Source organism: Gymnoscopelus microlampas, assembly GCF_963454915.1.
Source record: "Gymnoscopelus microlampas genome assembly, chromosome: 19".
NCBI lineage: Eukaryota > Metazoa > Chordata > Actinopteri > Myctophiformes > Myctophidae > Gymnoscopelus > Gymnoscopelus microlampas.
In genome coordinates this window covers 35,248,385-35,272,681 of record NC_139956.1, presented here as the reverse complement: position 1 = coordinate 35,272,681, position 24,297 = coordinate 35,248,385, and the positions used below count along the sequence as shown (strand labels likewise).

Sequence of the window (24,297 nt, the reverse complement as noted above, 5' to 3'; positions counted from 1 at the left end):
TCTCCTCAGCTATGGAGATATTCCTAACATCGCTGGTGAGGCAGGAGATGGAGCGGATGCCTCGGGGGGTGTACCACACGGCCCTGAGAGGGGCCAACCTGCGCTCCGACCAGGGCAAAACGCTGGCAGGAGTCCCAGCGTTCATGCTGAAGATGTACGAGAAGAACAAACAGCCTGGACTCAAGCCTGGACTAGCAGGTGACTGTCTGTCTCTCACTCTGTCTCTCTGCTCTCTGTCTGTTAGGACTAGCAGGTCTGTCATTCATTCTGTCTGCGCTGTCTGTTACACGCGGCATATTGTCGCTGTCGGGCAGAAACCTTGTATCTACGAATTTTAACGTTTATTTTGTTTTTGTCATTGAATGCCCTAATCATCATACAAGAGTGTCAAGGAAAAGTAGTGAAAATAGCCGAGCTTGTAGATCTGCTTTTTTCGTATATATATATATATATATACAAACAAAGTTTCCATCCGACAGTGACGATATGTGTTCATTTACAGTAGGCAGTAGCTTCACATTTATAGACACATTTATGGTCTATTTGCAGCCATGTAAACATCTTCTGTTATGTGTTGAGTTGATACACTATGTGACCCTTGTAAATATTATGATATATATATAATAATGATCTATGGATACAGGGTGTCAACTTTGTGTGTCTCTTTGTTTGCATCGTTGAATGTGATTCACGATTTTTATTGTTACGTCTTGCGTACAACTTTAGAAGCATGACACATCTTTTTTGTTTTGGTTCCTCACACATTTTAGCAGCAATAACAAACGGTAACAAAGACATTAAGATAAAGGAAGAATAGCAGCATTCAGGCGGGTGGATTAGCGTTTCCCACGTCCGTTCTACGTTTCCCTGGTCACTCTGGTTGTTAACACATCCACCGCCAAGGGCTAATCTCATAATGTGCTCACCGCTGCCAAGCTTTTATTGTTGTTTTTTGTTTTTTTCAAGTCGCCATAGGCCCCGTTAAAATCCTTTAGAATCTGCGATCCACTGTTTGTAAACATCGTCCACATGTCCCTTTGTGTACTGGTCGAGACCGCGTGTCAAAAGGAGCCAGGATGTATGAGTTCTGACCGTTTATGTTAACATGGGAAATGCGAGGAGAAAAAACTACAACAGTCAAAATGGAGTTATAGTGTGCGCCTTAGAATAGAGGCGGACGGGAAACAATTACAGTACTTCAGGGTAAATTCCGGGTCACTGAAAATGGTCCCCGAAATTTTCGATTTTTTTTTTTTTTGAAAAAAAGGAAAAAAACACCCGCACCGTAGGACTACGGTTTCGGCGCTTAACAGTTGGATTTAACGGACCGTAGGACTACGTTCTTGGCGGTTAATGTGTTAATGAGCCTGGTTGTCTGGGGAGAAGTAGCTTCTTAGCAGCCCTACTGCCAGAGGCTCTGTGGCTATGGAGACACCTGACCACGTGTTAGTAGGGGTGTGCCGATACACTAATTTCACGAAACGATACGATACGATATTTGGCTCACAACTTCGATACGATTTCGATACGATACGATACGCACTTTTTTTATTATGAAAATAAATAGGGGAGAAAAAAAGGAAATGCAAACAAATAATTCTGTTTTTGCATTATTCAGACATGCAAACTTGTAGCTTTTCAGCCGTTTTGAATCCAAATAGGGCAATAGTGTGACACCTGACCCGAAAAAAAACAACATGTTGTCACCCTTTTCACCTCGGGGCTGTTTGCATAACTGATTATTTTGATTAGTAAAAAAAAAAAAAAAAAAAAAAAACATTTTTTTTTTTTTTTCAAAACGATATTTTTTTTCCCCAAAACGATACATATCGTCGCGAAAACGTATCGCGATATATCGCGGGACGATATATCGGCACACCCCTACGTGTTAGCATCTGAAACAGTCTGTGGTCGGGATGGCTAGGGTCGATAAACCTGCGGGCTGTCTGTGTGTGTGTGTGTGTGGTATAAGCACTCTTGTGTTTCAACTGCCATGTTCATGTGCAATAATGAAAATTATGCCTTTTCAGATGTTACAGCTAATACGCCAGATGTTGTTGTTGTTGTTGATGAGGACAGTAGAGAAGTGACCATTTTTGAAGTTGGTTCTACATTTGACCACAGTCTGGAAGAGCATTCCTTACCACGGTGCTAAAGTACCAACGTCTTAAGGATGTTATGATACGGCTTGGTTACACACGTAAACGGCTTGTGTTCATATTTGGAAGCCTCTGTAATGTCCACGAATCAGTTGTGAGAGGCCTGCAGATTGCAGGAATGCCCAAGAGCTATGGCGTTGGCTAAATTCTGTTCAGTGTCTGTGATAATTGGCTGTCGCCACATATGGAGGAGAAGATGCTTCCTGTACCCGTGATTTGTATCTTGAAATACTTGAAATACTTGAGCTTTACCAAGTTTGTGCATGTACTACTGTTTGTGTTTGAGAATTTCTGTGCGCGTTGCTGTGCTTTAGATTACAGCTTAGAGGAAGCCTTCCTAACCAAAGTGCTAAAATATCAGCAGCTAGAGCAGACCATCTCTCAGCTAGGCTACAGATGTAAACTTTTGGTTTTTATCTTTGGTAGCCTATACACGAATCCACGGAGCGCTGCCCTGTAGGTGGCGCCGCCATTGCTGCGGTGTCAAACTCGATCAGCTGCTGCTGCGCGTGTCAGTCAGCTGCAGTCACACTGACTGCTCACGTTACTCTTTTACCTGCTTTTTACTAACTTTTACTAACACTAACTTTACAAAGATGTACAGAAAATCGGGATGAACCTGTGTAGTTTATGGCTGCTCCAACAGCCAAGCAGGTAAAGAGTAACGTGAACAAACGGACAGAACCGCAGCAGCAGCTGACTGAGTTTGACACCGCAGCAATGGCGGCGCCACCTACAGGGCAGCGCTCCGTGGATTTGTGTATAGGGCACGTGCACAAGTTGGTTGTGAGGGGCCTTCAAATGGCCGGCGTCTCCAAAAGGAGGGCTAAACAATTAGCAAGGTACTGCTCCATATCAGCTATTATAGGAAGCCGCTCTATTTGGAGGAGGCGTTGTTTCCTTTACCCATGATTGTTGTCCGCTGTGTTTGACAAGTTGCCATCTTTTGTTTTGTATGTAGCAATGCTCTGCTTTACATGCACTTTGTGACTGGCTGTTTTCCCTTTATATCAGTGGTTTTCAACCTTTTTCATGCCAAGGACCCCTAAATGTATATACATTTGGCCGCGGACCCCCATCTGAAAATGTTTTGTGCCAGGGACCCCCAGAAGCAAAGATATCAGTTAATTTGTGCTTTAAAAAAATATATAAATATTCAAAGACATGCACACCTTTTCAAGGTTTTTCAAAAATAGCAGATCTACAAGCTCATAGCGCGGCACGCGCTATGAGCTTGTAGATCTGCTATTTTTCAATAGCCCAAGCTAAGTGGTTAAAAATTGTTGTGACGCTATGTTAACCAATTTCGCTGGGGACCCCCTGGTACTCCCTCAAGGACCACTGGTGGTCCCCGGACCACCGGTTGAAAACCACTGCTTTATCTGACTGCACTGGCAGTGTTTATGTCCTTTGTACATCTTGTACTTCTGTTTATGTGGACATAAATAAATATTTCAAATGTGCGTGTGTGTGTGTGTGTGTGTCTGCGTGTGCGTGTGTGTGCTTGTGCGTGTGTGTGTGTGTGTGTTCCAGCTGGACTCCTCCTCTCCTATGACCTCCCCGTACAGACGGACCGTGACGGCAGAGCCATCCCACGCTTCCACCTCAGCCGCAGCCGCAGCTTCCAGCAGACCCTGGCTGCACTCATCCATGAAGTACAGTACTGTGTTTTAGTGTGTGTGTGTGTGTGTGTGTGTGTGTGTGTGTGTGTGTGTGTGTGTGTGTGTGTGTGTGTGTGTGTGTGTGTGTGTGTGTGTGTATTATGGAGCACCCCCCCCGACCTAAGTTTTTCACAGTGCATTTATGTGACAATCGGTGGTGTAAAGTAACTAAGTACTGTACTTAAGTACAATTTTGAAGTCTTTTTTTTTTTTACTTTACTGGAGTATTTCCAGTTCTTTTACTTCTACTCCACTACATCTCAGAGGCAAATATTGTACTTTTTACTCCACTATAATTATTTGAAAACTTTAGTTACTTTGCACAGTTTGCAGATATTTATTATTATATTATAAAACATACATTAACCACTTTAGCCCTATTTTATACATAGGCTATTTGAAAATAGCAGATCTACAAGCTCACAACGCGTCCCATCGCGGCGCGTTGTGAGCTACTTCTTCCACCTCTGGTTTTGGTTATTTCATGAGTTTTGGTTAACTCTAATAGCCTTGTTGTGTATGTAGGTGAACATCCAGCCGTCAGAGTGGCATCGTGCCCTCCTGCTGCCCCAGGCCTGGAGGGCGTTCATGAACAGAGCTTTCCATGCCGTCCTGCAGGTTTGGTTTCTTCTTTGTTTCTTCATTTATTTCATGCTTTAAACCATTAAGACCGGGGAATGTATACTGTAGCAGATATACAAGCTGACAGTACAGGGAGCTGATGGTATAGGCGTGGCGCTCCACCTCAGCAATGCATCTCCCAGGGGTCTACCAGTGCATTGTAACAGGGTTTGGCTGATACCGTACAATAAGCCCCTACCAGCCTACTTACAGTACTTACTCAAGGTCTGGTTTTAGATCAGTCTAAACCATTGGTTCTCAAAGTGGGGTCCCCAGGGGGTCCCCAGCTAAATGATAGATTAGGCACCAAATGGACCCTTATGGGTCTGTAACTCTGAGAGTGTAACAAATGGAACCAAATGGACCCGTTAGGGTCCATTTGGTTCCATTTGTACACTCTCAGAGTTAAATTAACATTGATTTTACAATATGAATTGGGGTCCCAGAGATAGAAATGCCATTAAATGGGGGTCTGTAGCCTAATGCATGTCAAACTGGGGGTCCTTGAAGTTAAAATGGTTGAGAATCACTGCTAGAACCGTAAAAATCTTCTCTTATGGGGGTCCCTGGCTTATCTTTACAAATGGGGGTCCGTGGGCTAATAAGTGTCAATTTGGGGGTCCTTGACATGAAAAAGTTTGAGAACCACTGCTCTAAACAGTATAATATCCCCAAATAAATAATATGTACATTGAAACTATACAAACTATAGGACTCTTTGTGTGCGCGTGTGTGTGTGCGCGTGCGCGCGCGTGTGTGTGTGTGTGTGTGTGTGCGTGTATGTGTGTGCGTGTGCGTGCGCATGTTTATTTTCTTCAGGGTCGACGTGGCGAGCTGGAAGTGCAGCAGAAACAAGGCAAGGAGAGCCCTGAGGACCTGCAGTACAAACACCACTGTGCCTGGCTCTGGTGAGGCCGAGTGCATTCACACACGCCCTCGCTGCTCTCTTCCAGCCAATAGCATTCGTTTCCGGTTGCCGGAAAATTCCAAGGATTTGTGGATTTGAATTGGCTGAAATAGTGGCTTCAAAACGGGTCTGTAGAAACCGATGGGTGACGTCACTGTTCCCAGTCACAGACCTGCACTGTGACTCCTCAAGGCCTTCCATGGGGGTCCCCGGACCCCATGTTGAGAACCAGCAGCATAACATCCTCTCTCACCCACACATACGTACATTTACCTTCGTTCTGTAAAAATACAGTGTTTGTCCGAAGCGTTTTTTTTTTCCTTATCTGATTTGCTGTTCTTGTGTCTTGTGGCGGGGAGGACCTTGACCTTTCTAGCTGTGGCAATTATGTGAATCACCGTCTCTACCGCCATAAGAAACATGCCCCCCCCTCATCCTCCATCCCTGCTCTTCAAAACATTACATACTGTACCTCTATGCTTGTTGCGGCAATTATTGTGTCCTTTAAAGGCTTGCGGGAAGAAAAAAAAAGATGTACAGCTATTAGGGATAATGTTGAACATAAAGGTCAGTTATACTTAGAATATCACTCGAAGTGTACAGTGATAGTAAGCTTATTTGAAGAAATGAAAGTTAGCAGAGCGACACTTTTGTTGAAATTATGTATTAAAACAAATTATGATATTCACTTTTTCTTTTCTTTTTTTCGGTATTTAAATTTAATCTGTGGAGAGTGCAGTTTTTTTTTAATGGAAACATTTATTATTATGAATATAGATAAGTAAACACAGTGATTCTCTGGAAAATACATGGACGTTGTATTTGAACACATACGGACAAACCCGCACCTTGACATGAACACGGAGAATACACACATTTATCCATAAACCAAGTGTAACGATATGGAATGGAAAAGTAATTAAACCCCTCTTTCTATTTTTTCTTCCTAAAATTGCTAAATACAACGCACAAATACAATACTTAGCATCGATACGATCGATTATTTGCATTGCAAAACGGTACGATACAAAGTCAAACGATACGATATGTTGCTGTTTACATATCGATATACTTTGATTCTTGACATTTAAATCGATGCATCGATGCATTTACTGTATTGTTACAGCCCTAGTACAGATGTGCCACTTCAAAACTGCACACGTTACTGTTCTTTCCCTGAAAGCGCCCTGAAAATGCATGTTTTCCTCCCTGTTCTGCCCTTAAAATTGCACTGTTTTGCCCCTGAAAAGAAGTTGTCACTACACACCCCCGTTTTTCCCTTCAACAGACAACCATATACATGAGAACAAAAGAATGTGTGTTGTAGAAGGTGTCAGACTCATTATGAGGCGAAAGGTGATTTGAAGAGGTCCTTGACCAGTTGCTCAAATTAATTAGCATCATAAAAGCAGTGATCATCAAAATAATTCAGCATTTTAAATGCCCTTCTTTGTCCCTCTTATTGCCCTGGGAATCCCCTGAAAATTTACTGTCTTGGCGATGGCAGGACATTTGAAGTTTTGAAATGGCACATCTGTATCTTAATCATGTGGCTGGCTTCCATTGAAAACGAATGGTAGCCTGTAGCTTTGTATCTACCAGTGTGAACGCATGCATAACACAGTTGTTTGAGTGGTCAAATCCGTGGTCACCTTCACGGATAATAAGCCGTATATGTCCAGATACTGTGTAACACGGTTGTTTGAGCGGTCCCATGTGGCTCTTCTGGAGGCTACAGGGGGAAGCGGGGGGTAAGATGGATACGTAGAGCAGCGGCCGTCAGGCCCGCGGCTGTCCGAGTCTCATCACGTTCAGCTCCTAGCTAGCGTGTCTCCAGCTCATAACTCCAAACCCACATGTCTTCCAGAGAGGAGCAGAGCGCACCCCCTGGCCAGTGATGCACTGCCAGGATGAGACCATGCATCACACACACACGCACGCACGCACGCTCGCGCGCACACACACACACACACTCTCACACTCACACTCACACTCACACTCACACTCACACTCACACTCACACACACACACACACACACACACACACACACACACAGTGGTGTAAAGTAACTAAGTACAGTTACTCAAGTACTGTATGTAAGTACAATTTTGAGGGTTTTTTTTACTTTTGAGGTATTTTTACTTTAGTATATCCAATTCTCAATACTTTTACTTCTACTCCACTACATCTCAGAGGCAAATATTGTACTTTTTACTACACTACAATTATTCGAAAACTTTAGTACCTAAAGTACTTTTACTTTAGGTACTTAAAGTATATTTTGATGCCAATGCTTTTGTACTTTTACTCAAGTGAAACGCACACACACACACACACACACACACACACACACACACACACACACACACACACACACACACACACACACACACACACGGCACTCACAGTGCATTCACTCTGGTCCACAATGTCGACCAAAGGGAATTCACTGTGCGTGTCATGATGTGAGTCTACATCACTTTAGTGTATGTATGGTCTTATATGCTGATGTACTGCATATCGGATGCCGTTACATGAAGTCATATTAGTGGCACACAAACACGTATATATACTGCACTACACACACACACACACACACACACACACACACACACACACACACACACACACACACACACACACACACACACACACACACACAGTATACTGTATGTAGTGCTGCAGAACGCAGCGGGAAGCGACGAGGTCATGTGTCTTACAGGGCAGCCATCTGCCATGTCGGCAAAGTGACGGATGCCCCCTAGCCCCCAGATGAAAAGAGAGAGAGAGAGAGAGTGCGTGTGTGTGTGCGTGCGTGCGCGTGTGCGTGTGCTGGCTATCATAGATCATTGCATGGAGAGATGAAAGACCACCGTCCTGCTATCCACTGATGAATTCTAAATCATTCGGTTTCTCATACTCATCTCATACTACTGTATGTCTCTCTCTCCCACTATCTCTTCCCCACCCCCCCTCTCTCTCTCTCTCTCTCTCTCTCTCTCTCATTCCCACAGGGCCAGAGACCAGTTGACTGATGTCATGAAGTCTGCCGCAAAGTGAGTGTGTCGCTATACGCCCGCCTTTTTACTTGATTTATTTCCTTTTTTGTTTGTTTTAACCACTTTATAGTTTCCACCATACGTCCCAGTTTCGGGGCGTGTCGTTCATTCTGGGGGGGGGAAACTGTCATACCGTACGCTGTTATGTTGCGCAGCGAAAACAGCCGATCTACAAGCTCACAACGCGGCGCAGCGCGGCACAAGCTCGTAGATAGGCAATAGGCTCTATGCACATAAGCAGCCATATTGTGAAGACATTCACAGGTGTTGCCAATGATACTAATGAAGGCTTTGTTCCATTCTTGGTCAAACAGAGTCAGGGTGCTGATATTGTGCATGTTGGCTCACTGGAAACACTCTGTTACACCAGTGGGTCTAATGTTGGGGTCCAGGGACCCTCATGGGCTTCCAAATGTCCCCTTACGGGTGTGTAACTCTGAGAGTGTACAAATGGAACCAAATGGACCCTTACGGGTCCATTTGGTTCCATTTGTACACTCTCAGAGTTAAGGGGGTCGTGGAAACCACTGTGCTACACTAAATGGAACAGAGCCTTCATTAGTATCATTGGTAACACCTGTGAAGGAAGTGATAATATGGCTGCTGTGCATAGAGCCTATTTTGGTTGTATGGAGGTTGTCAGGGTTAAAGCTGGAATCCGTAACTTTCATGTCCTGCCCGGGTGTGAACCGAGGCGAAACCCTCACGCGAAGCGCTGAAATCTTTATTGTTGAGCTTCCATTTGGCACCCGTGCAGTACCTCTGGTCGACCAGTAGTGGTCCTACACTCAGTGACATTGTATTCATTAACCGATTCATGTTTTAGGGTGATGAAGTAGGGCATTCATTTACGGAAAAAAAAACAATCATAAAAAAGTTGAAATATGGAGATATGAGGTTTCTGCCTGACAGCAACGATATCCAATAAACCATTGAGACTAAATTGCTTGTTTATCTGGCTGTATATCCTTCAGTGGTGGAAAAAGTACTCAAATGTTTTACTTAAGTAAAAGTATCAATACTGCAATGTAGAAATACTCTTGATGCAAGTAAAAGTCCGGAATGCAACATTTATTTGAGTAAAAGTACAAAAGTATTGGTATCAAAATGTACTTCAAGTACCAAAAGTAGAACGTACTTGCAGAATGTCCCGTTTCACAAGTTTTCAAATGTATACAATGTATACAAATCTTTTGAAAATAGCAGATCTACAAGCTCAAGTAAAGTACAAATACTTCAAAATTGTACTTAAGTACAGTACTTGAGTAAAAGTACTTGGTGGAAAGTTACTTATATCAATAAAGTTACCTTATATCTGCTTCACAATTAGCTTTCTAAAGTGCTCAACCGGGCGGCAGCTGGAATCTAAATAATAATTATTAAAAACCTATTTTTATAGACTTCATTTCATGTAATGTCTCTTGTATCCCCTGCTGTGTTTATTCTGTTTCACACTGCATTATTATTATTATGTGCTGCCTTTGTCTTGACTCATTTGTTTTATGACTACGATGTGGTGGTTTTATTTGGTTGTTAAAGTACTGTTCGGGCTCGTCTGTGGGCGCCATGCGAATAAAGTTTATTATTGCGTTATTGTTATTGGACAACAGCTACTCGTGTGTAAACCAACTGTTTTGGCCTGATTTATTTAGGGAAGTAGAAAAAAATGCCTGTACGTACGACGCATAACAATTACAAGTACACACATAACAAAAGGATGAAAGGATAAAACACAATAAAGCCCAGAGGCTTGTTTCCAGTAATGATAGTAAAGTTAAATGATAAACGGTCTGTGTTTATGTGGCACTTTTTCTAGTCCTTTCTGACCACTCAAATGCACTTTGTAATGTACTACACACACACACACGCACACGCACACACACATTTATACAGTACTTGCACGCCGGTGACACACAACAAAAATAGATCTATTAGTTCACAGCATGTGGGCTTGTAGATTGGCTATTTTCGGTAGTCGACACGGTGGCATTACGTTTTAACGTGGTGCACATTCACACTGATGGCGGAGGCGACCGCGCCAGGCACCAAGTGTCGGTGTCTTGCTGGGACTTGCTCAAATGCACTTCGACACACAGCCAGGAAGAGGTCGTTCTACGACAAATAATGTATTTTCCAATTGTTGCCTATAGGCTCTATGCACAGCAGCCATATTATCACTTCCTTCACAGGTGTTACCAATGATACTAATGAAGGCTCTGTTCCATTTAGTCTAGCACAGTGGTTTCCACGAGCCCCATAACTCTGAGAGTGTACAAATGGAACCAAATGGACCCTTTTGGGTCCATTTGGTTCCATTTGTACACTCTCAGAGTTACACACCTGTAAGGGGCCATTTGGAAGCCCATGAGGGTCCCTGGACCCCAACTTTAGACCCACTGGTGTGTGTTTCCAGTGGGCCAACATGCACAATATCAGCACCCTGACTCTGTTTGACCAGAATGGAACAGAGCCTTCATTAGTATCATTGGTAACACCTGTGAATGTCTTCATAATATGGCTGCCGTGAATAGAGCCTATAATGCCATACGTCTTTGCTGTGTTTCAGGGACAGTCCCGTGGTGCAGGGTAACTCCATCCTGGCTCTGAGTGGACTGGCTGCAGTCGTGGCCAAATATGAGAAGAACCTCCCCCTGGACCCAGACGGCAGCCTGGGGGTGAGAGAGAGAGAGAGAGACAGACAGACAGACAGACAGACAGACAGACAGACAAGACAGACAAGACAGACAAGACAGACAAGACAGACAAGACAGACAAGACAGACAGACAGACAGACAGACAGACAGACAGACAGACAGACACACACACACACACACACACACACACACACACACACACACACACACACACACACACACACACACACACACACACACACACACACACCCAGTGTTGCCATGTCTGCTTATTATTTTTTCTGTCAAGTTGCTTGTAAATATTGGTTAGTTGCGTTTTTTGGGGCTTGTTTCTAACGTGTACTTGCTTATTTAGGCTTGTTTCCAATTGTTTTTAATTATTATTTAAACCCGTGGTTCTCACATATTTTCATGAAAATGTTTTGGGCCACAGGGGAGCATTTGTGTTGTTAGAATGTTTAAAAAATATATTTTATTGCAAAAGTTTTTGAAAATAGCAGATCTACAAGCTCACATTGCTTTTGTCAAATGGTATTGTTCTGGCACTTGGAGTGGAGCATCACAAAATGAAACGCCGGATGTCTGGGTTGCGCAGGGCTAAAGTTATTGCCCATCACCCTGTCATGTTTTGTTTCTCACGCGGTGTCAGTGTGTATCCCTGTTGACATGTCTTGCTGTGACTCGCATGGGTTTTATTTCCTACATTAAGAGTGTTTTGCTGTGCAGGTGGGTCCAGAGATCGTCCCCACGTCCAGCTGGTTGTCCATGGTGTTGGACACTCTGCTCAGTGTCATCAACAGCAGCTACAAGGCCAGAGGACAAGTCTTCCCTTGGTTCATACATGTAAATGTCACAATTCCTCTGACTTTGGTCCAACATTTCGTTCTCTCCTTGTGTCCCTATTTTTCCCTGTTTTCTCAAAAAAAAAAGTTGTTATAAAGGTGCTAAATATAGTAACTAGTCTAAATTTGTATATAGGTTGAAGACAAGAATAATGTAGTTTGAGAAATAATATAGCCATAGTCCAACTTTTGGTTCATTGAATCATAATAGTGTATAATCTGTTGCATTGCGCTAGAGCCGTGGTTACCAAACGCTTTAGCTCGAGACCTTGAAAATAAATTCGATGTCTCCCCGGGACCCAAACTAGTGAAAATAGCCGTTCTACAAGCTCACAACAGCAGTTGTGAGCTTGTAGATCAGCTATTTTCACTAATTGTTTACATTTTTTATTGAACATTTTGTTCAACAATGTTTGGGGGAGAAACAAAAACATATATATATATATTATGGGTGTGACGATACATTTTAACAGCGATACGATACGCATCACTACACATGCTTGACGATATGATACATGGACGATATTGGTTCATTCATTGCGATACCATACGATTCAATGATTTAAAACCGATACAGTAACTACTTAACAAAGAAATGAAATCTGTGTGAAACGTGCGGATAACGCAGGTTTTTTAAGGGAAACATTTATTATTATGGATATAAATAAGTAAACACAGTGATTCTTGACATGAACACAGAGAATACACACATTTATCGATAGACCAAGTGTATATGCATATGGAATGAAAAAGCAATTAAGCCCCTCTTTTTCTTTTTCTTTTCAAAAAATTGCTAAATACAACGAACAAGTACTTAGTATCCATACAATCGATTATTTGCATTGCAAAACGATTTGATACAGATTATTTGCATTGCAAAAAAAAGATACGATACGAAGTCAAACGACACGATATGTTGCTGTTTAAATATAGATGTACTTCGATTGTTGAAATTAAAATCAATGCACCCCTAATATATATATATTTTTTTTTTAATGTAGGAAACGACAAAAAGGGATATTTACTCACCATCCATAAAAATAACTCTGCGACACAAAAACTGTTCCAGAACCCACTGTTTGTGAAACACTGCATTAGACATCCTAACAGTCCTCATACTGTGTCCTCTTCCCCTTTCAATGCATCTCTATTAACGGTCAATCTAACACTTACACTCCTCCTCAGCGCTCTTACTCGGGCGAGAACACGGCGAGCGCCATCGCCCGCTCCTGCGCCGCCCTGGCGCTGTCCCTGGTGGTGCCCATGCTGGTCAGCTGGCACAGGGAGGGCGTGGCGGAGGTTCTGACCACGCTGCGGGCCGGCCTGCCGGGCCAGCCCACCGCCGACGACTCCCAGGCCGTCCAGTTCCACTCCGGCCTGGCCCTGGGCATGGTGCTGTCCGGGCTGCACCAGGAACGACTCAGGTAACATCATGCCTCAGCTCAGCGCTCAGCGTTTCCGAGCGCTCTTGCTAACCTTTGAAAAATAATAGATCGTAGTCAAATGATTGGCTTAGGAATGTGACAAAAAAGAAAAATCTTCATGACTGAATGGGGTGTGTAAGGCCCTGTTTACACTGTCAGCCAAATCCAGCCTGAATTTAGCCTGAATCAGATCTGTGCCATAACCAGATTGGAATCCGATTTGGTTTAGGAAGTCTGAACAGAGACAGTTTACAGTTTACAGTTTAGGCCAGGGGTCTTCAACCTTTTCAGGCCAAGGACCCCCTAACTGAGAGAGAGATGAAGCAGGGACCCCCACTATTACATAAAATTGTGCTGCAGATTAAAGCTTTTCATATATGTCAATACTTAGTAAACTTTCACTCTGTACTTAGTCTGCTCTTTTTTCCCCTCTTTGCCGAAAATAGCAGATCTACAAGCTTGTGAGCTTGTAGATCGGCTATTTTCGGCTAAAGTTGTCCTTAGAACAGGGATGATAGGGTTCAAGTGGTTAATGTAAAAAAACAATGATCCTATCACAAAGAGATTTGGCGGACCCCCTGTAGCAACTCTGAGGAACCCCTAGGGGTCCCGGAGCCCCTGTTGAAGACCCCTGGTTTAGGCATTTAGCAGACACTAAAGATGCGACTCAGTCTGAACGCAGTAACCTGATCGAACCACCCAAGTCACACATCAAACTGTCCAAAATGTCACCTGCAGCACGATCCGAGCGCCACTGACGTCATTACAGAGTGTGAGAATTGATTTAGATATTCACGAGAGCACAAGAGGTGTACAAAACAATAGTGTAGCATAAGTTTTACAGAAGAATTGGCGACCAGCATTCAGTGGACAGACGGAGAAATTCAATGTCTCCTAGCACTTTGGGGGGATGCCTCAGTAAGCGAAACTTGTAGGAATGTACAGGAACAAGGTAATATATGAAGACATATCTCGCGGCATGGCAGAAAATGGGTTTACAAGGTCCTATCTGCAGTGTCGGAGGAAAATAAAGAATTTGAAGAACACATACAGTATAAAGAGATATAAAAGTCACGACGCCTACGTCGTTACCACGGTAACGAAAGCATATATGTCGACGCAGGGCGGCTTTGGGTTGACGTTGTTTAAATCTCTCTGAACACACAGATCTGTGACAGATCAGATCTGGTCACTTGCAAATGCAGTGTGAACAGTCGGGCCAAAAGATTTGAGAAATAAATCGGATTTGACTGGATGTGACTGCAGTCTAAACGAGGCCTAATTGATAGAAAATTAGTCATTTTTTGGGTGAACTACTCCTTTAAAACCACACTCGAAACCCACCTTTTCAGACTCGCATTCCCTACCTAATCCAAATCCCCATTTTCTACCTTCTATTTATTTATTTTTTATTTGTTTTAACTATTTTATTTCCCTAATAGTTGCTTTTATTTTGTTTTTGTTTTTTGTAAAAGCGTCTTTGAGTATTTTGAGAAGCTGTATATAAATTGTATGTACGTATTATTATTATTATTATTATTATTATTATTATTATTATATCAATATGAACTTCAATCTCCATATTTCATCCTTTTATGTTTTTTTTCTTTCTTCATAAATGATTGCCCTATTTTATGCTTTGTCATATATCAGTGTCGCATTTAAGTAGCCGGAAATAGACGATCTACAAGCCAACAACGCATTGTGAGCTTGTGGGTCTGCTATTTTCGCACATTTTTTAACACGCTCGCCCTAAAACAAGGATGCCAGGATCAAAGTGGTTCAACGGCATTTCTACGATGGCGTTTAATGCATTGGTTCTCAAAGTGGGGTCCGGGGACCCCTAGGGGTCCTTGGGGGGGCACCAGGGGGTCCCCAGCGAAATTAGCTAATATAACGTTTCAAAATGTAGCTTTTCAAAAATGGCAGATCTACACCGGGTGCCGTGCTATAAGCTTGTAGATTTGCTATTTTTGAAAAATCCCTGGCTCAGATATTTTTTGAGATGGGGGGGGGGGGCTCAAATACATCTCATTTTGCGGGGTCCTTGACATGAACAAGTTTGAGAACCACTGGTTTAAATGGTTGTGACCTCCCCCCCCCCTCTCTCTCTCTCTCCTCCTCGTCGTCTAGTGAGGTCTCGGCTCAGAAGGACGCCGACCTCCTGACCAGTTCTCTGGACAGTCTGGAGTCCTGCTCCTTCGACTCCAGCCTGGAATACAAGTCAGTATTACGGCAGCAGTTGGTTGTCTCTTTTAGACGAGGTAGAGTAGGCCTGTCACAATAGGCTCTATGCACAGCAGCCATATTGGAAAGAAATTGGGCTTCTTCTTACTTCCTTCACAGGTGTTACCAATGATACTAATGAAGGCTCTGTTCTATTCTGGTCAGGGTGCTGATATCGTGCATGTTGGCTCACTAGAAACACTCCATTTTGGTTCCAAAATGGCCCCTTATGGTGGGTGTGTAACTCTGAGAGTGTACAAATGGAACCAAATGGACCCTTACGGGTCCATTTGTTTCCATTTGTACACTCTCAGAGTTATGGAAAATAAGACTTGAAAGTAAGACAACCACTATGCCACACTAAATGGAACAGAGCCTTAATTAGTATCATTGGTAACACCTGTGAAGGAAGTAAGGAAGGGGCCCAATTCATTCCCAATGTGGCTGCTGTGCATAGAGCCTATTATTACATAATTGTTTAATCGCAGTTATTTTAGCATAATCGTCATAATCGTTTCCATGTTGAAAAATGTTCACATATTTTCAAATATTTTCCAGAAATAGCAGATCTACAAGCGTACAACGCATCGCGCGTTGTACGCTTGCAGATCAGCTATTTTACGTATTTTTTAGTATAAAGTATAAAATGATTAAATATCAGTCATTTCTTTATATATTTCAGTTATATCATATCTGCCCTGTGCAATTTTTGTTTACGAAGCCTAAAAAGGTTAACGGAAATGTAATTTGTATTCATATTATGTTCCAATGCTCAACGCCAGAAGCACAACTAAAGGGATATTTCGCTTTCAAATAAAATAAACATTAAAATGATGTATAAAAATTAAATGAAAAAGGTTCTGTAAAAATCACGGCCCCCTCACGCATTAGAAGGACATTCTAATGCGTCTTTTTAATGTTTATTTTATTTGAAAGTGAAATATCCCTTTAAATCTTTAATCGCGACTATTTGTATGACAAATAATCGTCAACTTAAATGTTGTAATCGTGACAGCCCTATGTGAGAGACATTCCTAACGTCCCTCTCTTTGTGTGTGTGTGTGTGTGGTTTCTCAGTGCGGGCTGCGTCCTGGGCTTGGGCCTGGTAATGGGGACCCTGTGCAGCAGCGGTCTGGCTGAACACAGGGGCCGCGTGGCCCTCATGCTGGACAAGCTGCTGGACAGCCTGCGGGACAGCAGTGGACAGGGACGCATGCTACAGGAGGTGAACAAACCCCACCCACCCACCAACCAACCAGCCAACCCGAACCTACAGTATATAGTGATTCCCAAGCCAGTTGTGTTTTTTTTGGGGGGGAGCGCTTGTTTTGGTTCACTCAACATCCCTCCACATGTAAAAGGTCTAACAACAAAATGCATGTTTTTTTTTTTATCACTTAACACATTGGGTGCCAGGTTTTTTTAAAAACAGAGTACACTGAGTGCCAGGATTTTTAACCATTTTTTAGGAGCCGAGATACAGGCTTTTGAAGTCATAAGTTAACCAGAAAGTGGATTGGAGTCAAAATCTTCGGAAAATGATATCTCCTGGTGCTTATAAGGTAAAAATAAAAATAAAAATGTTTTTTTTTCTTCTTTTTTTCCAAAAAATATTTTTTTTCAAAAACCGTATATATATACGGTTTTGGCACTCCATGGTTGTAATGCAAAAACCGTGTTAAAAACAAGGCAGATTGATCCTGGGCAGTGGTGGAAAGTAACAGAGTACATTTACTTAAGTACAATTTTGAGGTATTTGTACTTTACTTGAGTATTTCCAATTTCCAATACTTTTACTTCTACTCCACTACATCTCAGAGGCATATTGTACTTTTACTCCACTACAATTATTTGAAAAATGTAGTTAGTTACTTTTCAGATATACATGATGATATTATGAAACATACATTAACCACTTTAGCCCTATTTTACACATAGGCTATTTGAAAATAGCCGATCTACAAGCTCACAACACGTCGCATCGCGACGCGTTGTGACCTTGTAGATCTGCTAAATTTAGTACTTTTACTTTTGGTACTTTAAGTACATTTTGATGCCAATACTTTTGTACTTTTACTCAAGTACATTTTGAATTCTGGACTTTTACTTGTAACAGAGTAATTCTATATTGCAGTATTGGTACTTTTACTTAAGTAAAGAAGTTGAGTACTTTTTCCACCACTGATCTTGGGCACTCCTCAGGATCCCCCTGTCAGAGCTGGCTAACGTTGTCAGGGAAAGGGAGGTCTGATTATAGCTCTGTGACCTGACTTTGGATAAGTGGCTTAATTAAGAACGCATCTGTGTCATTTTAAGATTTCTTTGGCCATTCAAAAATAACAGACATCATAGTGCAGCACCGAGTGCAGCTTGTAGATCTGCTATTTTTGGAAAAATCTTGAACATTTGTGCCAATATTTGAATAGATCTTTTTTTTTTTAAGCCAACATTTGTAAATCAAATCTTTGCTTCTGGAGGTCCCTGACTCCCTGGAACAAAATATTTGTAAAATGTTTGCTTTAAAAAATATATCAAAGATTTGCACACATTTTCACGATGTTTCAAAAATAGCAGAATAGCGTTCCCGGATTCAATGGGTTAACATCATTGTAAATCATCATCATTGTAAATTCTAATGACAACAGGGATGATATTCAATTGAAACCGATTTCACCGATTTTCATAGTGTCACATTACTTCTGCTTTAACCACTTGTGTGCCTACGGTATTTTCAAATATGCACCCATGTGTGTGCAGGTGTTGTCCTACTCCGTGGCGTGCGTGGGCGTCTCTTCCTTCAGAGGGGGCCTGGTGGACGCCACCAAGGCCGAGGACGTCATGAACACGCTGCGCAGCCTGACAGAGGACAACCAGCAGGTCAGTTGTGGACGTTTACTGGGGAGATATGAGTCGGAGTATAGTTATGTGTGTACCTGCTTAACCCCATTGAGGTCTGAGGTTCCGATTCTGCAAAATGTCTTATATATCATTTTTCTGAAAAACGTATGTTTCTATATCAGTGGTTTTCAAACTTTTTCATGTCAAGGACCCCCAAAACGATATGAATTTTGCCGCGGACCCCCGTCTCAAAATATTTTGTTCCAGGGACCCCCCAGAAGCAAAGATTTGAGTTAATGTTTGCTTTAAAAGAATATATATATTCAAAGATTTTCACAATTTTTTAAAAATAGCCAAGGTGTTAAATAATGCTTTTTAGCTCAAATGAAAAAGTGACACAGATGCGTTCCAGGTCTTAATGGGTTAAGTCATACTACATAACTTTGATTAACTTTTAGCGACCCACTATATATAGGCTCATTGGTAGAAAAACTGAGAAAGTGTGTGTGTGTGTGTGTGTGTGTGTGCGTGTGACTTGCGTGTTTGCGTAGACTCCAGGCTTCTCCCTGGCTCTGGGCCTGGTGGTGCACGGCCTGGCCGCCTGTGGCCACGGGAAGGCGGAGGACATCCACCCTCGATTGCTGGCCGCCTGGATCAAGATCCTGCTGGCTGAGGTACTGAACTACCTTCTTTTAACACATTCCAAGCCAACCTTTAATCTCATAATGTACTCAACCAGTGCCAGCGTTTTATCCTTTAGCCAGCGTTTTCCTTAAGATCGCACGTTAAACTGTTCGTAAACACACAGGCGATCCGTCTGCGTCGGCCAGCGAAAACCATTTCGATAGGTGATCGGCCATCTTGTAGTTACAACGGTTTATGTTAAACAGCGATCAGCGACGAGAAAAACTACAACCGTGAAAATGGCGTTTTAGTGTCTGCTTTAGAATGGAGGCGGATGGCAACGAAAATCTCCGGGAGAAGAATAATTCCGCTTCCGGTGGTGCTACAATGAAATGTGTCGTGGCGTACGAGGCCTACAATGAAATTTCAACCTGTGAGTAAAAAGAAAAAAAAAAAAAACACTTCGCGTATATCTATGCGACTGGCATGCTGCGCAATTAACTCATTCACTGCCAGAATTATTCTGGCCGCGTTTGAACACTGCCATATTTTTCATTTAAAAAAAAAAGTACTCAGGAGCCGAGATACAGAATTTTTAAGTTTTAAGTTAACAAGGAAGTGGATGGGAGTCTATATCTTCGAAAAATCATATCTCCTTGGTCTTTGGGTCAAAAAAAAAAAAAAAAATCTAAAAAAAAAAAAAAAAAAAAAATATATATTTTTAATTTTTTAAATTTTTTAAAAAGTCGTTTTAGTCGTTCTTGGCAGGCATGGCTTATGGACAGAAGTCGTTTTAGTCGTTCTAGGCAGTATATGAGTTAAGTAGGTTCGCGTAGATATACGCGACTGGCACTCAATGTGTTAAAGGCACATCCACAATGGTAATCCCTCAGCCACAGGACAAACACAATATCAGTTTTTAGTTTAGTTAATTTATTTCAATCCACATCAACAGTATCACAAAACAGAACACACTGTAATCCAATAATTCATTCTGGTTGATCGAAAAGGCATAGGCTGAAGCTCAAAGCTTATTTATGCCTATCCTTTATACCTGTTGGTTAACTTAGTTACATAATTTATAAAGTTCATATTGAAAACACTCAAAATATTCCGTTATTACATTCAAGACTACTTCGTAATAATCGAACACTCGAACATATTCAATATTTACCTTACACACAGATATACACCCGAATGTGTGCATATACCCATATACACGCATTCTAATATACATACCGTATATGTGCCAACACTTCCACCATTATACCTAACCCCTCAATCCATCAATTAACTAGTTATTGCATATTATGTTATACCGAGCAGGCAACACTTCCTAATCCTTATATATTATCATATATTTATATAATATGATATATATATAAATAGAATCTGTTACACCCTATATAATTATTATAATTATATACTGTATCATTTTTTTCCATAAATCCCTTAATTATCATGTCTATATTTCTCCAAAAGAATCTTATTGAACTGTTTTTTTTAAATTGTATTATATTTTGTGTTGGACATCCTCCAGTAAACCATTCCATAACTTCACTCCACTGACAGATATGTCAAATTCAACTTATCATATGATCAGCATCATAAAGAATAGCATCCGCCGTCCACACACCATTAGACTTGCTCACACTATTGCAGGATCGCAAGATCAACGTTTACATCACCTTAAGGCAGTGGTTCCCAACCTTTCTTTCTTGAAGACTCCCCTTCTTATGGCTGAGCCCCCCGCACGGGGGTGCACGACACACGTGTTAAATGTGTGTCAGCCAAGTTAACCACTTAAGCTCTATATGACTCTCGTACGATGAGTTGCGAAAATAGCTGATCTACAAGCTCACAACAAGGGTTCATTGTGACGCGTTGTGAGCTGTTAGATCTGCTTTTACATTGGTTATTTTAGGTATTTCTTTGGACTACTTCCAAACAGACTAGTAACAGTGTTTCATTCATCTTAAAGTTGCATCGATCAGTGTGTGATCTAATGCAAGATTTTCACACACTCGCTCGTAACACAATTGTCCCTTGTTTTGCACGTACCAACGAAATCAAAATGTTGCTATTTATTCAGCCCTGTCGCCTGTTGTCTCACTACTGGTAGTGTAAGGCAGTAATTAACTGTGTCTGTGACATAGTTTTGAGAGAGTGCAACATGAATCCTAAAGTGTGTGCAGTAGTGGAATCTAAAGGGTATATCGATAACATTTTTATACAAAACTGGGAAATGGTGAACCTCGTGCAACAGTAGGTGTTGTAAAAGTGCGACCTCTGGCGGCTGAATGTTGTCTGGTACCCCTTCATTAAAACAAAAGGTTGTTGTGAAGACTTTAGGTTTATACATGAGTTTGAATGCAGTGCAGAAGTATAGATTTGAATGCCAATATCATACGAACAGACGAATGTGCGCTGGCTGTGTTCCAGTTCAGTACAGTGACTTTGTAACGTGTGTGTGTTTCAGGGCTGCCCCACCATGCAGCGTCTGGCTGCTGTCAACGGCCTGGTTGCTCTGGTGGGATCAGAGAGCTACGTCATTCAGGTAACACTGAGCTCTTTAACCCAGGGGTTCCCAAAGTTGGGGTCGCGACCCCACTTGGGGTCGCGGTAGAGACTGACGGTGGGGTCGCAAAATTATTTTGGGTCATACTAAAAAAAAAAAAAAACTTTTTTTTAAAATTTTTTTTTTTTTACTTTAAATTCAACAGAATAGATGAAATACTCTCTAAAAATGATTACAAATGGTACGTTTTACCATTTTAATACATTACAAATGCGCACCGAACGTGCAAGTTTATGTGCATAAATGACCTCCAGATTTAGGTGGGGTCGCGAATCAATTTCCGCATTATTTTGGGGTCGCGGGCTGAAAGGTTTGGTAACCCATGCTTTAACCCATTCTACAAAATGTCTTCTAAATCCTAACAGTTTTCTGAAAGAAAACGTATGTTTGCTATGCTATATTGAGCTTGTAGATCTGCTATTTTTGAAAAATCGTGACACACACACTCATGTATATAGCTAAAATAGAAAATGACACAGATGCTTTCCCGGCTCTAATGGGTTTAAGTGGGGGGCCCGCCGCCAGGACAAGGGGGGCCAGTTGGAAAAGAGGAAAAACAAAACAAACAAACAAACAAAAACATATTTATAAGATATATATATATATATATGTATGTATATTTTCTTTTACCAATTTCATATGTGGGGGGGGCAGCCAGAGGCTATGGTTACATGGGGGTCCTTGGCATGGAAAGACTTCTGAATCCCTGACATAGTTTAGTCAGGACAGCTTTATTATGTCCGCCCCAAGGTGGCACCAATCAATCAATCAAACCACAGCCAGTCAGTCAGGATCATGACACATGATTTGTCTGATGTCTTGATGTGTCACTTTTATACTGTATGTCAGGGGTCTTCAACAGGGGGTCCGGGACCCCTAGGGGGTCCTCAGAGTTACTACAGTGGGTCCTTCAAATCTTTGTGTGATATGATTTTTTAATTTTGACCTTAACCACTTGAACCCTAGCATCCCTTTTCTGAGGAGAACTTTAGCCAAAAATAGCCGATCTACAAGCTCACAACGCCTCGCGCTGCGAGGCGTTGTGAGCTTGTAGATCTGCTATTTTTGGCAAAGAGGTATAGGTGATGTGGGGAAAAAAATGGCAGACCACGTAAACAAAAAATGTTGAATCTGAAACGCAATTTTATACGGTATAGAGGGGGTCCATGCTTCATCTCTCTCTCAGCTGGGGGGTCCTTGGCCTGAAAACATTGAAGACCCCTGCTGTATGTATATACAGGCTGGGTTTATAGTGAATTGTCACTTAATCAGTTATAAATAAATATAAATATATATATTTATTTATTTTAAGTTACGGATCTACCAGGTAAGCTTGTGGATTACCTGGATTATCTATATCTGATATTGATTACAAAAAAAGAAAACGATTTTATTCAAATCGATAATTTTGTATAATCCATTCAGTTGATTAGTTTGATTAACCGTTGCACCTGTAGTGTGTTGTATTCTCTGATCACTTTGATTTGTGTTGTATGTGTGTATGTGTGTGTGTCTCCTGTAGCTGAAGACTGAGACAGAGCTGTCATCTCAGCAGCAAGGCAGACTCAACGAGGTCATCAGATCCATGACACAAGTACAGAATACACCTTCTACCTTAACTGTTTCCCACATAGTGGGTCGTGGACCCATTTTTAGGGGTCGCAAGTAAATATCCCTTTTTGTATCCATCAATTTGATTTAACTAGTCCATACCAGGGGATTGTGCGCATCCAAACTATATGCAGGCTTTTGGGTCATCGGTTTTAATGACCAATCAATGACAAGAAAAGTCATTTTACAAGGTTTTAAAGAAAAAAATCCCATGTTATTTCTCAGGTTAGGAAGTGCTGTTTTTGTTATTAGATTTAGTCCTGGTTTGTAGCTTTAACCACTTTGTACTTGTGCAAAACGGACCTCAGTTAGCACTTTATTGGTGCAGTCTTTTTTCCCCTGTACACCAAATGTCTTTGCCGAAAGTAGGAGATCTACAAGCTCACAACGGCTCGTGTTGGGAGGCGTTGTGAGCTTGTGGATCTTCTATTTTACCCCCAGAATAGGTCTGAAGTGGTTAATGTGTCCTGTGTCTCCTGTGTCTCCCGTGTCTCTTGTGTCTCCTGTGTCTCCGGTATAGATCATAACGTTCTCAGGAGCCATAGGGCTGCAGTCCAACAGTGCCTGTCTGGTGGGACACCTGCATTTGGCCCACATGACCTGCAGCCACAGCCACACAGCAGGTGAGAACACAGTGACACCTTCCGGCAAAGAATGAGAACCTCATCTCTTTTGGTTTGACCACTTTTCTTATAGAGAGCAGGGGTGTCAAAACTGTCGGTCGAATGCGCCTCCCGAAAGGGGTCCGACCTGGCCCTCCAGGAGAGAGCAGAGCGAACCCATTTATCAGCTAAAATGTAGGCTCTATGCATAGCAGCCATATTGGAAAGAAATTGGGCTTCTTCTTACTTCCTTCACAGGTGTTACCAATGATACTAATGAAGGCTCTGTTCCATTCTGGTCAGGGTGCTGATATCGTGCATGTTGGCTCACTAGAAACACTCCATTTTGGTTCCAAAATGGCCCCTTATGGTGAGTGTGTAACTCTGAGAGTGTACAAATGGAACCAAATGGACCCGTATTTGGTTCCATTTGTACACTCTCAGAGTTATGGAAAATAAGACTTGAAAATAAGACAACCACTATGCCACA

The 24,297-nt window shown here is 41.9% G+C and overlaps 1 protein-coding gene across 1 annotated transcript in view; it reads left to right on the top strand.

The window, feature by feature from the left end:
- Positions 1–24,297, top strand: part of focad (focadhesin) — a 113,879-nt gene that overhangs the window by 75,192 nt on the left and 14,390 nt on the right. Inside the window, exons 20-34 of the mRNA XM_084043605.1 lie at positions 10–198; positions 3,693–3,814; positions 4,346–4,438; positions 5,261–5,349; positions 8,364–8,405; positions 10,975–11,083; positions 11,789–11,905; positions 13,090–13,328; positions 15,462–15,551; positions 16,632–16,779; positions 18,312–18,431; positions 18,944–19,066; positions 21,496–21,573; positions 23,117–23,188; positions 23,726–23,828. Coding sequence (XP_083899731.1) covers positions 10–198; positions 3,693–3,814; positions 4,346–4,438; positions 5,261–5,349; positions 8,364–8,405; positions 10,975–11,083; positions 11,789–11,905; positions 13,090–13,328; positions 15,462–15,551; positions 16,632–16,779; positions 18,312–18,431; positions 18,944–19,066; positions 21,496–21,573; positions 23,117–23,188; positions 23,726–23,828 — 1,734 coding nt within the window. The remainder of the gene's footprint in view (positions 1–9; positions 199–3,692; positions 3,815–4,345; positions 4,439–5,260; positions 5,350–8,363; positions 8,406–10,974; positions 11,084–11,788; positions 11,906–13,089; positions 13,329–15,461; positions 15,552–16,631; positions 16,780–18,311; positions 18,432–18,943; positions 19,067–21,495; positions 21,574–23,116; positions 23,189–23,725; positions 23,829–24,297) is intronic.